The sequence below is a fragment of the Benincasa hispida genome, chromosome 8, assembly GCF_009727055.1.
Source record: "Benincasa hispida cultivar B227 chromosome 8, ASM972705v1, whole genome shotgun sequence".
Classification (NCBI taxonomy): domain Eukaryota; kingdom Viridiplantae; phylum Streptophyta; class Magnoliopsida; order Cucurbitales; family Cucurbitaceae; genus Benincasa; species Benincasa hispida.
The window spans coordinates 43637062-43650561 of NC_052356.1; the positions used below are offsets into that span (position 1 = coordinate 43637062).

At 33.9% G+C, this 13500-nt stretch overlaps 1 protein-coding gene across 1 annotated transcript; it reads left to right on the forward strand.

The window, feature by feature from the left end:
- The first annotated feature begins 1149 nt into the window (after window positions 1-1149).
- Window positions 1150-11248, forward strand: LOC120084064 (11-beta-hydroxysteroid dehydrogenase 1A-like). Its single transcript, XM_039039965.1, has 5 exons — window positions 1150-1332; window positions 1428-1620; window positions 10413-10498; window positions 10589-10720; window positions 10799-11248. Exons 1-5 carry the CDS (start codon window positions 1150-1152, stop codon window positions 11246-11248), a joined length of 1044 nt encoding a protein of 347 aa, XP_038895893.1.
- The last annotated feature ends 2252 nt before the right edge of the window (window positions 11249-13500 follow it).

The window sequence follows — 13500 nt, forward strand, 5'->3', positions numbered from 1 at the left end:
CAAAACATCCACCTTCAGACGTCTACTCGTGCAATCGGTGAGAGAAAAACGGGAAAAGCAATTGCTTAGAATCATAATGGTTATAAAATGTTCGAGTAACTGAACTTGCACATGTGATGTAACTATTTTTGAAAAATTACTCCCTTTCCACTCCTTAATCTTCCAATGTGGGATGGGATAAGGAACTCTCTCCCTTTGGGCCATAGGCTTTGATAGTTGTAGACATTTCCGACATAATAACGACTATTGATATCTAGTACTATTGAGTTTGAACTTTAGTTCGAATAATTATGCAGCTACGTAATTTTAATAAAATAAAATAAAAAAAGAAAATTGAGGAAGTGGTACTTTTGCTTTCATAAAAATGTTCGCATGATTTCAATAACAAGTTAGGAAGATAAACACACAAAATTTCTACGTAGGGCCTGAAATTTCTTTGTATAATGTATTGAAAACTTATGAGATTCAACCTAGAGTTTACCATTTATTCGTAATGTAACAAATTGGTCAGGATGTACACTAGAAACTTGTGTTCTTCAGTATTAGTGGACTCTAAACTAATATCAATTGATCTCAATATATTTTAAAAATATTATTTTCATCCTATTACAATACTAGAGAATTTTTCAAGGCGCAATTTGACTTGTGAACAAGTTGACCTTAAAGCCCTCCAATTGATCACATTCCGCTTGATCAACCCAAGGTTCGACCAATTTAGTACTTTGGATGTTGGTCAGTCCAATTAGTCCTAGTTTACTTTTCACGCACAACCATTTATTTTGGAGTCGATCACAATAGAAAGGCATAGTGATCTCACGATATTTAAAAGAACACATGGGGTACTCCTCCCATTCTTAAATTATTAAAAAAAAAAAAAAAAAAAAAAAAAACCCTAAATTTATCATATATCGTAAAAAATTATTTAGCATCTAACTATTCTATTGGGTAGACTGCTCTGCATATAACACGTAAATGTTTTGATTTGAAGAGAGTGCAACGTGGAGTAGGGTAGTTTGGGCAGAAGTGTTAGGTGTTGGTTCTTCCACATGCAACTATGCCACGTAACTGTGTAGATCATTTTAATTAACCTTCAAACTATTACTACTTCGCCTCGTAGCTTTCTGAATAATCCCACTGAATCGGAATCCTATGGATCTCATCAACAATTTCTTGAATCTAGTAATCCACCGTATTTCTCAAACTGCCTTCTCCTTCATTTTCCCCCTTTATTTGTTCTTCAAGTTCCTTTTATTCCTAATAAGGTCCATTTTCCCCGAACATGTCGCCGGAAAAGTCGTTCTCATCACCGGAGCTTCCTCAGGCATCGGGGAGGTTGTAACATTCATTTAATTAATTTCTTTAATCATTTGCTTCTTTTATATAATAATGATTTTAATTACTAATATATATTTTATCTATATATGAAGCATCTGGCGTACGAGTACGCTGAAAGAGGAGCTTATTTGGCGTTGGTTGCCAGAAGGGAAAACCGTCTCCGGGAAGTTGCTGACGTGGCAGAGATTTTAGGCTCACCTTTTGCTCTCGTCATCCATGCCGACGTGTCAAACGTTGATGATTGCAAACGGTGTGTTCATACAACTGTCGCTCACTTCGGACGTTGTAAGTTCAATTTTCAAAGTTATAAATCATTTTATTTTCCCTTAAAATATATGCTTTTTTGTGTCTAGATATTTATTTCGGCCAAAGGTATACATTGAAAACCAAAATTAATGAACATAACATCTTAACCCATGGTTTCAAAAAGTTGACGAGAAACTTCACGTTTCTCGTTTTTAAGATATTTTTGATAACTATTTATGTTTTTTATTTTTTTAAAAAATAAAAATAAAAATAGAAATTTATTTGATAATTATGGATTGTTTCTCGTTTGTTATGTTTTTCCTAACATTTTCTCTTTTTATAGTTTAAATATAATTTAATAATGTAAAATACAACCTGCATTAAAATAAAAAAAAATAATTATAAAAATTTACATTATCAAATAGACCTAAGTATGGATGTAAAATCAATAATTATAATATAATTATTTTTTTCATTCCTATGTTGTTTTTCAAATTTAATTTTTCAATATTGTTGTTTTTCAAATTTAATTTTTCAATATTGTTTCTCACCCAAGTCATTTGTCTTAAATGATGTTAACTTAGGTCCAACTCAATTACATAATTGAGTTGGATTTAAAATTCTAACCAGTACCTATCGAATGTACTAAAAAAACAATAAACTTAACTTTAAAATAACATATAAACATACCTACTTTAAAATTTAAAATTTAAACATATAAACATACCTACTTTAAAATTTAAAATTTTAAAAATATTTAAAATTTGAAAATCAAAATTATACATATATCTAAATATTAGAAAATTCTAAATTAAATTAACATATAAATATATATAAAAAAAAAGTAAAAGAAAGGAAGAAATATAAAGGAACATAACAAAAGTAATATAGAAAAGTAAGAAATATAAAACGTAAAAAATAAAATAAAATATTTCACATTTGGGAATTGAGCCGAGGATATGATGCCTTAAGAGGGTCGAAGCACGCATACACACCATCCAACTAAACCTAGTTTTTAAATCTAAGTGGAAACAGAATCCAATAAGGTAGACATTTTTGGGTAGTTTCTCAAATTTTAGATACAAGAAATGAGAATTGTTATTAAACAAATTAGTTTTTTAAAAGACGAGAAACAAAAACAAGAAACGAAAAACAGAAAGTTTATCAAACGTGTGCTTCAATACTAAATTCATCAAGCTTCAGATGTAGATTCCAATCTTATTGTAATGGTGAGAGAAAAAATAGAAATTCATTATGTTATTTAACAAATCGATGTTCATACTCAAATAACACCTCTATGAGGTGCAACAACTTCAAAAGAGTACAACATCAGAGTTTATGGCCAGCCAACAAAATCTAATTAACAAATTATAGTAACAGCAAATTGCACTTTTGATCACTAAAGTTTGAGGTCGATATCTTTTTGGTCTTTGAAGTTTTAAAACGAACAATTTATTCCTCAAGGTTTGAGAAATAGTTTTAAATGGTCTCTGAAATTAATCGACTAATAGTAAAATTTTGGGTCATTAAATATGATTAGTCAGCAAGATGGTTTGGCAAAATTATTATTATTATATTGTTTATTTTAGTGATGTGGCCTTCCTGGTTGTAAACATAACTGGATTTCCCGTTTGGAACGGTCTGTGGTGCCATGGAACCCATCAGCAGCCAGTAACTTCAAACCCCTGTTCATGTCTATTTTCCTTCTGTCTCTGGCCCCTCGTGTACCCATCAACATTTTCCTGCTAAATCCAGATTTCAATGGGAATTTGGGTAACCAAATTTGTGGCAATGATTTCACTAGTAGTCTAGGTTTTGTTGAAAGAGAGGATGAGTAATAATGGAGAAGAAGATGGGTTTGGTTGAATCAAACGGTCCAGGGTTGGGTTCGTTTAGTGAAGCTTTCAAATCTCTGCCGCTTAACCAAGGAAGATAAGACCAAACACTATGATTTTCCTTTTTCTTTTCTCCCGAAATAATCCGATTACCTGACTCTCTAGTTGTAGGGCTATGAGAATCAGAAAAAGCTAGGTCCCATTTGAATATTTTTTTTCTAAAATTACTTATTTTCAGATCCCCTCCTCTGCCACACTCCGCCGGTGCAACTTCGACCCCCCCTTCCTCCAACTCTCGGAATCTATATTGCTACCCCTCCGATAATGCCTTGGTTGGTAATCAAATACCTCACTCTCCCTCTTGTCTTTCGTTTTCAACCATTCATTAATGATGATTTCGTTTTCATTCTTTTTCTATTAGGAGTAGAAGGAAGATAGACATGAGGAAGGTTTTGTGAAGAAGTTTTAAGTTCTTGGCTGCCGATGGGTTCTATGACACACAAAGACCATTCAAAATGGGAAAGGCGGTGACATCTGCAGCGAGGGAGGCTACATTATTATTTTAAAAAAACAATATTATAATAAATTTACCCAATCATCTTGCTTGCTAATCATATTTAATGGTCACATCATTTTACCATTAGTTAACAGTCCAAGGAACCCTAGGGATCATCTAGAACAATTTCTCAAAACTTGGGGACTAAAATATACACGTTGAAACTTTATGGTCAAATAGACATCAACCTCAGACCTCAGAGACCAAAAGTATGTTGGAAATGACTTTTGGGTTTAGACCCATAAGAAAAGTTAAGAGAGTGGGAAGTTTTGTCCTACATAGATAGATTTAGAATTGCCTAAAGAGTATAAATACCAAGGCATTGTAGACAAGAATCCAACGTGTGTTGGTGGTGGAAGTATACCCTTTTCACCACACGTGCACCACCTTCGCCGCCTACTTGTCGACGGATGGGTTCGAGTAACTGCACTTTCACGAAAAAAAAATTAAATTTTTATTACTTATCCTTTTATTTATAAATTAAATTTTAATCATTTAGACCATTTGGTATTCTAACCGTTGGAGTTTTTTACTGTTTTGATTTTCATCTGTTGAGTTGTTTTCGATTGTTGGTTTTCGTCCATTAACAGACCTTTCCTTTCCATCCGTTGGTGTCCTCCTCTCACACACTATATAATACTATTCAGATCTGTGAGAGGGGACACAACTAAATTTCATTCCTTTTTCTCCAGTACTTCATTTCTACTATTCTAAGCAACCTTTTATTGGTTCTAGTCCTTTTTCCGGCGAGTGCACGCCTAAATTTGAAGGTTGTGTTAACCTTGGGGAGCAATCGACATAAACGATTAGCACCGAGGTCGCGTCGTATTTGCTTTCAGGATAGTGGTTCTTTCAGAGCACAATAATTTTCGTGACATCTATTTCAACAATCTGAAAGCAAATATCACAGATGTCGATCAAGAATGGTAAGGTTCTCCTAGATCTGTCCAAGCTCAGACCACTGGACGGAGCAAATAATCGCCGCTAGTCTCAGAAATTATTGATTTTCTTCGAGCAGCTGGAGATTGATTACATCCTCACCACAGCAGTACATACGAAAAGGTGAGCACTGTCTCTGATCCAGAATCCTCCATCCAACCCATTGATGTTTCTGATCAATCAAAGATATCCGCAATTGATCCTGATAAGTACGAGAAAGACAATAAAACAACCAGCGACCATCTGCTGAATCATATGACAGATTCAATGTTTGATTTGTTCGTGGTCTAAAAACCAACAAAGGTAATTTGGAGTACATTGGAGTCCCGGTATGGAGGAGATGATGCTGATCCAAATGACGAATGAGAAACCGGTAGTGGAGCAGATACATGAGTATGAAAATTTGGTTGCGAACGTTCTGGCCGAGGGCATAAAAATGCGTGAGATTCTATAAGTTGATGTGCTGCTTGAAAATTTTCTCCCATCCTAGAGCGACTACATAAATCATCTGAAACATAAAAAGAAGGATCTGACACTCAAGGTGCTGATCAGTCACATGCGCATCGAAGAAGCCAATAGGCTAAAAGATAGCTAATTTCTGGAAATCTAAATTCATTTAATGCTAACTTGGTTGAATCTTTTGCTATTAACAAAGACAGGTCCAAAAATCATAAGAAGCAATCTAGAAAGAATAATTCTTCTCAGAAGAATGGGCATCGTAAAACTGCTGGTGAGAAGATTGAGAAGAAAAACGATTTGCTATGTCTGCGGGAAACCAGGACACAAATCCTATCAATGCAGTCAAAGAAAAGGAAGGCCAAATTAGCAACCTACACCACAAGCTAATCTTACTGAATAAGATGATGTAATTGTTGCTGTTGTGGAAGCAAACTTGGTGGAAAACAAAATTGACTGGATACTTGACATCAGAGCTTTGAGACATTACTATTCAAACAAGAGCTCTTCCATGACTACGAGGACACCGCTGACGGAGAATGTGTGTTCATGGATAACACTGCTGATGGAGAATGTGTGTTCATGGAAATCTAAATTCAGTTAATGCACAGAATTACTAGAATTGATTCACTCTGATTTAGCTAATTTAAAAAACACCACAAGTAAAGATGGGAAAAATTATTACATTTCTTTTGTTGATGTTTTTTCTAGATATACTAGAATTTATCTTTTAAAGACAAAAGTTGAAGCTGGTTATATGTTTAGGAAATATAAAGTAAAAGTAGAGAATCAATTAGATAAGAAGATTAAGAGGTTAAGATCAAATAAAGATGGTGAATATAGTGATAATACACTTAAAGAATTTTGTGAATCAAATGGCATTATTCATGAATTTACCGCTCCTTATTCACCACAACAAAATGATATAGCATAACATAAAAATAGAACTTTTAAGGAAATGATGAATGTTATGTTGTTAAGTTCTGAATTGTTTGATAACATATGGGGGAAGCTGTGTTTTCTGCCTGTTTTATTCTTAACAGAGTATCTCACAAGAAACTTAGTAAGACACCTTACAAACTCTGGAAAGGATATGCACCTAATCTTTCTTAGCTAAGGGTGTTGGGATGTTTGGCTAAGGTTCCATATTCTGCATTCAAGATTCCTACAATAGGATCTAAAACTTTTGATTGTGTGTTTATTGGTTATGCACAAAGTAGTGTTGCATATAGATTTATGTGCTTGAATGATAGATCTGTGTGTGAATATAGGGATGCATAATTTTTTTAGCATGTTTTTCCTTTAAAAAATGGAAACATTGAAATTGATAGAACAACTAATTGTGAGAATAATTCTGTTTCCATGCCTTCCTTGTCTAATAGTATGCATGTTATAGCTTCTAGTAGTATGTTTGACATTGTAGATGTTAACAATATGTATAGATCTAATTGGCCAATCCACGTCCCAACCCAAAATGAAGACAACTTTATAAGGCCTTGACGTTAAGTCACAGTCTTATCCCTTATTCGATTTCTTCAAAACCAGGCCTGAAGGAAGGAATGTCTATTCCTTCTGTGGCATTTTGCCTTCCAACATCGGAGTTTAGTCTAAGGCTGATTGTTGGGAATCATATCTGATGGAGCAAAAGAGAAAAATAGTCGGAATCCGTTGAGTTTGTTTATTTTTCCCGTATGCCCTTTATAGAACCAAGAAGAAGTAAGAGACAGAGAATTGAGAAAAATTTTGGTCCTGATTTTTTAACTACTTTTTTTAGTTGAGAGACCAAATGATATTAACTATCAGTTTGTATGTATATACCTTATAGTTGAGGATCCAAAATCTTTCCAAGAAGCCTTAAGTTCTGTAGACTCTAACTTATGGAAGGAAGCTATTAAGAGTGAATTGGATTCTCCAATCATGAACCAAACTTGGAACTTAGTAGACCTTAAAAAAGGAAGTAAATCTATAAAGTAAGTGGATTTTCAAAAGGAAAATGAGGTTGGATGGTTCAATTGAAAGATACAAGGCTAGATTGGTAGTAGTAGGGTATACACAAACACAAGGTGTTGATTATTTTGACACGTATTCCCCTATAAAAAAAAATAGCTACCTTTATGGTCTAGATTGTATTGGCTGCTATCCATGGACTTTTGATTCACCATATGGATGTAAAAACAACATTCCTCAATACTGATCTAGAAGAAGAAATGTATATGGTACAGTCTAAAGGCTATACAGTAGCCGATCAGAAAACAAAGTATGTAAACTAAAAAAATATCTTTATGATATTAAACAAGCTCTTAAATAATGGTATGAAAAATTCAAATGATACTTTGATAAACAATGGTTTTAAGGTAAACTCTTCAGATACATGTGTTTATTCAAAGTTGTTTAGAGCCGAGTGTGTGATTATATATTTGTATGTTGATGATATGCTCATCTTTGGAATAAACATAAAGATGATACGGAATACCAAATTGTTATTATCTTCCCATTTCATAATGAAAGATTTAGGGGAAGCCGAAGTAATACTTGGTGTTAAGATAAGAAAAACTGAAAAATGGTTTTTCTCTATGCCAATCACACTACATTGAAAAATTACTAAAGAAGTTCGATTGTTTTGATGATCTTCGTATAAGAACTCCTTATGATGTTAATATAAGTCTTAAAAAAAATAAAGGTGATTGTGTATCTTAGTCTGAATGTGCAAAGAGTATAGGTAGCGTTATGTTTTTAATGAACTATACTAGACTTGATATTGCATATATTGTTAATAGATTGAGAAGATATATACATAATCCTGATGAGGATCATTGGAGTGCTCTTCGTCGTCCCTTAAGATATCTAAAGGGAACCATGAACTATTTTTTACATTTTAACAAATTTTCTGCTGTATTAGAAGGTTATTGTGATGTAACTAAGTATCTGATTAGATGAAGTCAGTTCTACAAGTGGTTATGTTTTTTTTATTCGGAGGAGGAGCAGTATCATGGAAGTTTGCAAAATAGACTTGCATAGCTAAATCCACAATGAAATCAGAATTTATTGCTCTAGAACTAGTAGGAGAGGAGACTGAATGACTTAGAAGCCTATTAGGGGATGTACCATTGTGGAGGCATCAATACCAGTATCTGTGTACTGTGATTCACAGGCTGCCATAGGTATTGCTAAGAATAGTGTATATATTGGCAAAAGGAAACATATACATCTTAGACATAAAGCTGTGAAATAATTGTCAGATTTTGTGAGGTCTGAGCAAAATTTGGCTAACCCTTTGACCAAAGGCCTAATAAGGAAAATAATTTTAGAATAATCAGTCAACATGGGACTTAAACCCTTATAGGATTCTATAGCCCGTTATCTAGGTAGTCTATTGTGATAGACTTGATAGTCCATAGCCCTTCATTTGGTACGAACTTGATGGAAAGAACTAAAACCTTTTAAAATTCCACAGCTCTTCTTTTGGGTGGTCCTAGTATGGACTTGATGGATGAGTGTAAAATCTTCATAGCTCAGTTTTAAGTGGTTTGTCTTTGATATACTTGATGAAGTAGGTCCTGGTATGGACTAGACGTGAAGTCTTCAACTATGAGTGGTCTATTGCGATAGACTTGATGAAGCAATTAACGTGATTATGAAGGCGTGGTCCATCTTTTATGAAAGAGTTTAAAGGTCTCTTTCTAGAGCTTTCACGATGACTCGAGGTTAATGTGTATGACCATAATAAGCACACTTTATATCACAGAATCGAGAGACTAGGAGTAAGACGTGTTGTGGAAATCTCAATTAGTGTTATTGAAAGTTCAGGAGGTAACTCACTCTCTCTCGCAAGGTTGTTGCGCTACTTCACTATGCATCAATTCAAATCATTAGATATTGATGTTTAAGTTTGATCTTTTTTATTTGCCCAAAACACTTATTTAATTTTATTTTGAATTTTTATTTTACTTGTTAACTTTTCTGTAACCGTCATTTATGGGGGATTGCTGGAAATGACTTTTGGGCTTAGGCCCATAGGAAAAGTTAAGAGAGTGGGAAATTTTGTCCCACATGGATAGATTTAGAATTGCCTAGAGGGTAAAATACAAGGCATTCTGGATGAGAATCTAAAGTAAGTTGTTGGTACAAGTATAACCTTTTCACCACACACGCGTCGCCGCCGCGGCCATCCGTTCGATGGGTTTGGGTAATCGCGCTTGTACGAAAAAGAATTAAATTTTTATTACTTATCCTTTTATTTATAAATTATTTTTAATTTGTAAATTAAATTTTAATCGTTTGGACTGTTTGGTATTCTGACTGTTAGAGTTTTTTACTGTTGGGATTTATACCCGTTGTTGAATTTTGTCCGTTGAGTTGTTTTTTACCGTTGTTTTTCGTCCGTTAACAAACCTTTTCTTTCCGTCCGTTGGTGTCCTCCTCTTACACACTACATAACACTGTTCAAATCTGTGAGAGAGGACACACAACTAAATTTCATTCCTTCTTCTCCACTCCATTTCTATTGTTCTGAGCAACCTTCTTATCGGTTCTAATCCTTCTTCCAGTGAGTGCACGCCTGAATTTGGAGGCTGTGTTAACCTTGGAGAGCAAACGACATAATCGATTAGTGTTGAGGTCGCGTTGTATTTGCTTTCAGGACAGTGGTTCTTCCACGATACGGTAACTTTCGTGACATCTATTTCAACAAAGTACATCTTACCCTTATACTAATTAACAAATTTGAGGTAGTACTTTGTTTGGAAAAACAACCTAAGTCCCACACCCTCAATGGGGGACTGTGTAGATAAGGGATAATGATGCTTATATAAGCCATGTTGCTCGACTTTATAGTAGTAAATTATATTTTCTGGTACACTATCTCAGACTTCGGTGGTATTGTATCAAACTGGGTGATCATACATTGTGTGATGTTGTTTAATATTTTCATCCATACTTTACTATATGTACTTGAAATTATTGTAGCTTGTGTAACAGATAACCTTCTTCATCATATTCTCCCATGAGGATTATACCCTGATCAAATTTTTTGAATCGTTAAAAAGTGGATCACTTGGTTAACAACGCCGGGATAACCAGCATCAACTTGTTCGAAGAATATGACGACCCAAGAAATATTGCATCAGTAATGGTGGATATAAATTAATCTCAAAACGACCACTTTACTGATTTAACAAAAATGGTTGAAGAACGACGATGATTGTTTTTGTTCTTCCAACAGGACACTGACTTCTGGGGAACAGTTTACTGCACTTATTACGCCATTCCATACCTCAAACAAAGCAGAGGCAAAATCATCGGAATTGCTTCCTCCGCCGCATGGCTACCCACTCCCCGCCTGAGCTTCTACACTGTAAAATCCCCTCCCGTGTTTGTTAACTACTCTGTTTTTATGCTCTGTTTTTGTATTAAAACATTATTTAAATTGAAGGCAAGCAAAGCAGCAATGATAAGTTTCTACGAGACATTGAGAGTTGAAATTGGGAGAGAGATCAAAATTACCGTTGTGACGCCGGGGTTGATAGAATCGGAGATGACGCAGGGGAAATTCATGTTCGAAGACGGTAAGATGTACCTGGATCAAGAGTTGAGGGACTCGGTAATGAGCGTGATGCCGATTGAGCCGGTGGGCAGTGCTGCGGAAGCGATAGTGAGGGGTTGTTGTAGGGGAGATGAGTACGTGACGGAACCACTGTGGATGAGGATGACGTTTTATTGGAGGTGGTTGTTGCCGGAGGTGGTGGAGTGGTTGAGTTACTTGTTTATAATGACGGGAAATTCACCGAGGGACAGTTTTGGGAAAAGGCTACTTGAGTTTACTGGATTGAAGCCCTTTATTTATCCAGCATTGGTTCGATCCTCGGAATTGGGATATGAATAGGATTGTTATTGTTTGCACTCACTTTCTTCTGCTTTTATCTCTGTTTTATGTGTAACTTTGTAATTTAGAGCGGGATTTGGAGGATTTTTGTATTTTTACTTTTACTTTTCTAATTTTGAATATAAGTATGAATAATTAACTGAAATCACTCGAATCTAAATTAGAGTTCTTACTACACAAGATGGAAATAAAACTTGTTTCATTGATAATGAATGAATACAAGTGTTTTAAATAAGTACGTGAGTACAGAAGAATGACAACTTTCAGAATAACAGAGACTAATAAAGTGAACAAACATAAAACTAACTTGCTTTAATACTCCCTCTCAAGATGGACTTAGGATGCTAATGATGCCCCTCTTGGATAACAAAGAAGATGGGCTTAGGATGTTAATGATGCCCATTTTGAATAACAAAGGAAGAAAAGAAGAGCTAGGTAATGGCTTAGTGAAACTATCGGTAAGTTGCAATTGAGAATGTATTGGCATAATAGTTGATTATTTTATATATATCCATTAAAGAAACATCCAAAGTTATTTTATAAAACTTGAACAGTATGTGGTAGACATATGGGTAAATCATGTTTAAGTAATAACCTTAAATAGTTAGAAATATATTGATAAGGGTGGGTGCCTTATCCTGGTGACATTACAGATACGTCTCACTTTGTAATTGCTACAAGAGTTGTAAAGTGCTTCAAATGATTTGGTTCTAATTGTTCATGTAGAGACATGTGAGTGAGAGTATCTTATACAAAAAGATTGTATGAGATCAGACTACGAAATAATTAATCTCTTTTTATAATACTATTGACTGAAGGAATTAACATTTTATAGGATGACCATAGGTAACTCGACTTTAATCCTGAGTGAGTTATGTACGCCTATCTATGAAGGCAGTCATTTGATCTGTATGGGTGAGAAAGGTCTAATTCGCCAACTCAATAAGTCTACCATTTTGGAGATTTATCTAAGTAAGGAGTTGGGAACATAGCTACACAAGATGAAATTCACTTTTTCCTGTCTTTAGAGTAAGTAGATGAATTGCTATCTTAAGTGTAGACTCTAGGTTTGGAACAATGAGACCACTTCCTCTTACTAGTTCGAGAGGATTTTGTTTATGATAGGATCATAAACGAATTGTTCATGAGAAGATTAATGAGACTTGAGGAGTTAAATGTAATTACAGGGATAAAACCGTAATTTGATCCAACTGTAATTACGAGTGAGTCGTGAAGGGTCAACTTACTGTGATTGTTTATATCCATGAACACATAAATATATCTACAGTACAAAGAGTACAACAGTTAATCTTTAGTGGAGTGACCTACAGTTAATGAATGTTGATTAATTTAATTAAAGAGTTTAATTAATTAATCCCATATTGTTGGAGCTTCTAATGTGTAGGTCCATTAGGTTTCCTGCTAGCTCAATAAGGATAAAACAAGAATAATCTAATTTTAGATTAATTTGAATTGTTCAAATTATATAAGGGAATTAATATAATATATATATATATATATATATAGATACATTATAATGTAAAGTTAATTTTGAATGAGATTAAAACTTATACTTTATTATATGAGAGAATAATGTATTTCAATAAGATTCAAATATTAAATAATACGAATGAGATTCATATTAAAATTATAGGCTATATGTGAGAAATAAATATTTAAATAAGATTACTATATATATGAGATGTATTCAAATGAAATTAAATATATGATAATTAAAAAATATTTATTTAATATATATTAAATGAGAATAACTTCTAAGGGACTTATTCTATATATTGTTAGAGGGGGTTGTAACTCTTCCTCTAATCAATTCTTTCACACTCTCACCTTAAGAAAACTTGGGTAGAGATTTGATGGAGAAGTTCTTTGTATTTTTCTCTCTAACACATCAAAAAATTCTCTCAAAGTTTTTATAGAAAAAAATTTCTCTGAAAAAACTTTCCTATTCCAAAAGTGAGATCTCACCATCTCGATTCTTGTTGGAGAATAGCAAGGTTTTTGACTGGTGGTGTCCATTGTTTATGGTTGTTCATGTTCTTGGAAGTAGCTTCGAGTTCGAAGGAAAATTTTATAGTATGAAGTGTTCGTGATGTGGAGACGATTTCTAAGAAAAAAATCTTTTAGGATAAGTTTTTCTCTATCCCTAATAGCATATTGTAGAATTAATGTTCATCCTGTACATGTTCTATGCATTTTTTCTATTTTTCAAGATTTTCCAAACGAATTTCATT

What these genes read in the sequence shown, in the direction of transcription:
- LOC120084064 (XM_039039965.1), top strand. Translation starts at nt 1,150, where the DNA reads ATGGATCTCATCAACAATTTCTTGAATCTAGTAATCCACCGTATTTCT. An exon ending in TGTCGCTCACTTCGGACGTT is followed by an intron (nt 1,621 to 10,412) that starts GTAAGTTCAATT and finishes ATCGTTAAAAAG; the next exon opens with TGGATCACTTGGTTAACAAC. An exon ending in CCCGCCTGAGCTTCTACACT is followed by an intron (nt 10,721 to 10,798) that starts GTAAAATCCCCT and finishes TTTAAATTGAAG; the next exon opens with GCAAGCAAAGCAGCAATGAT.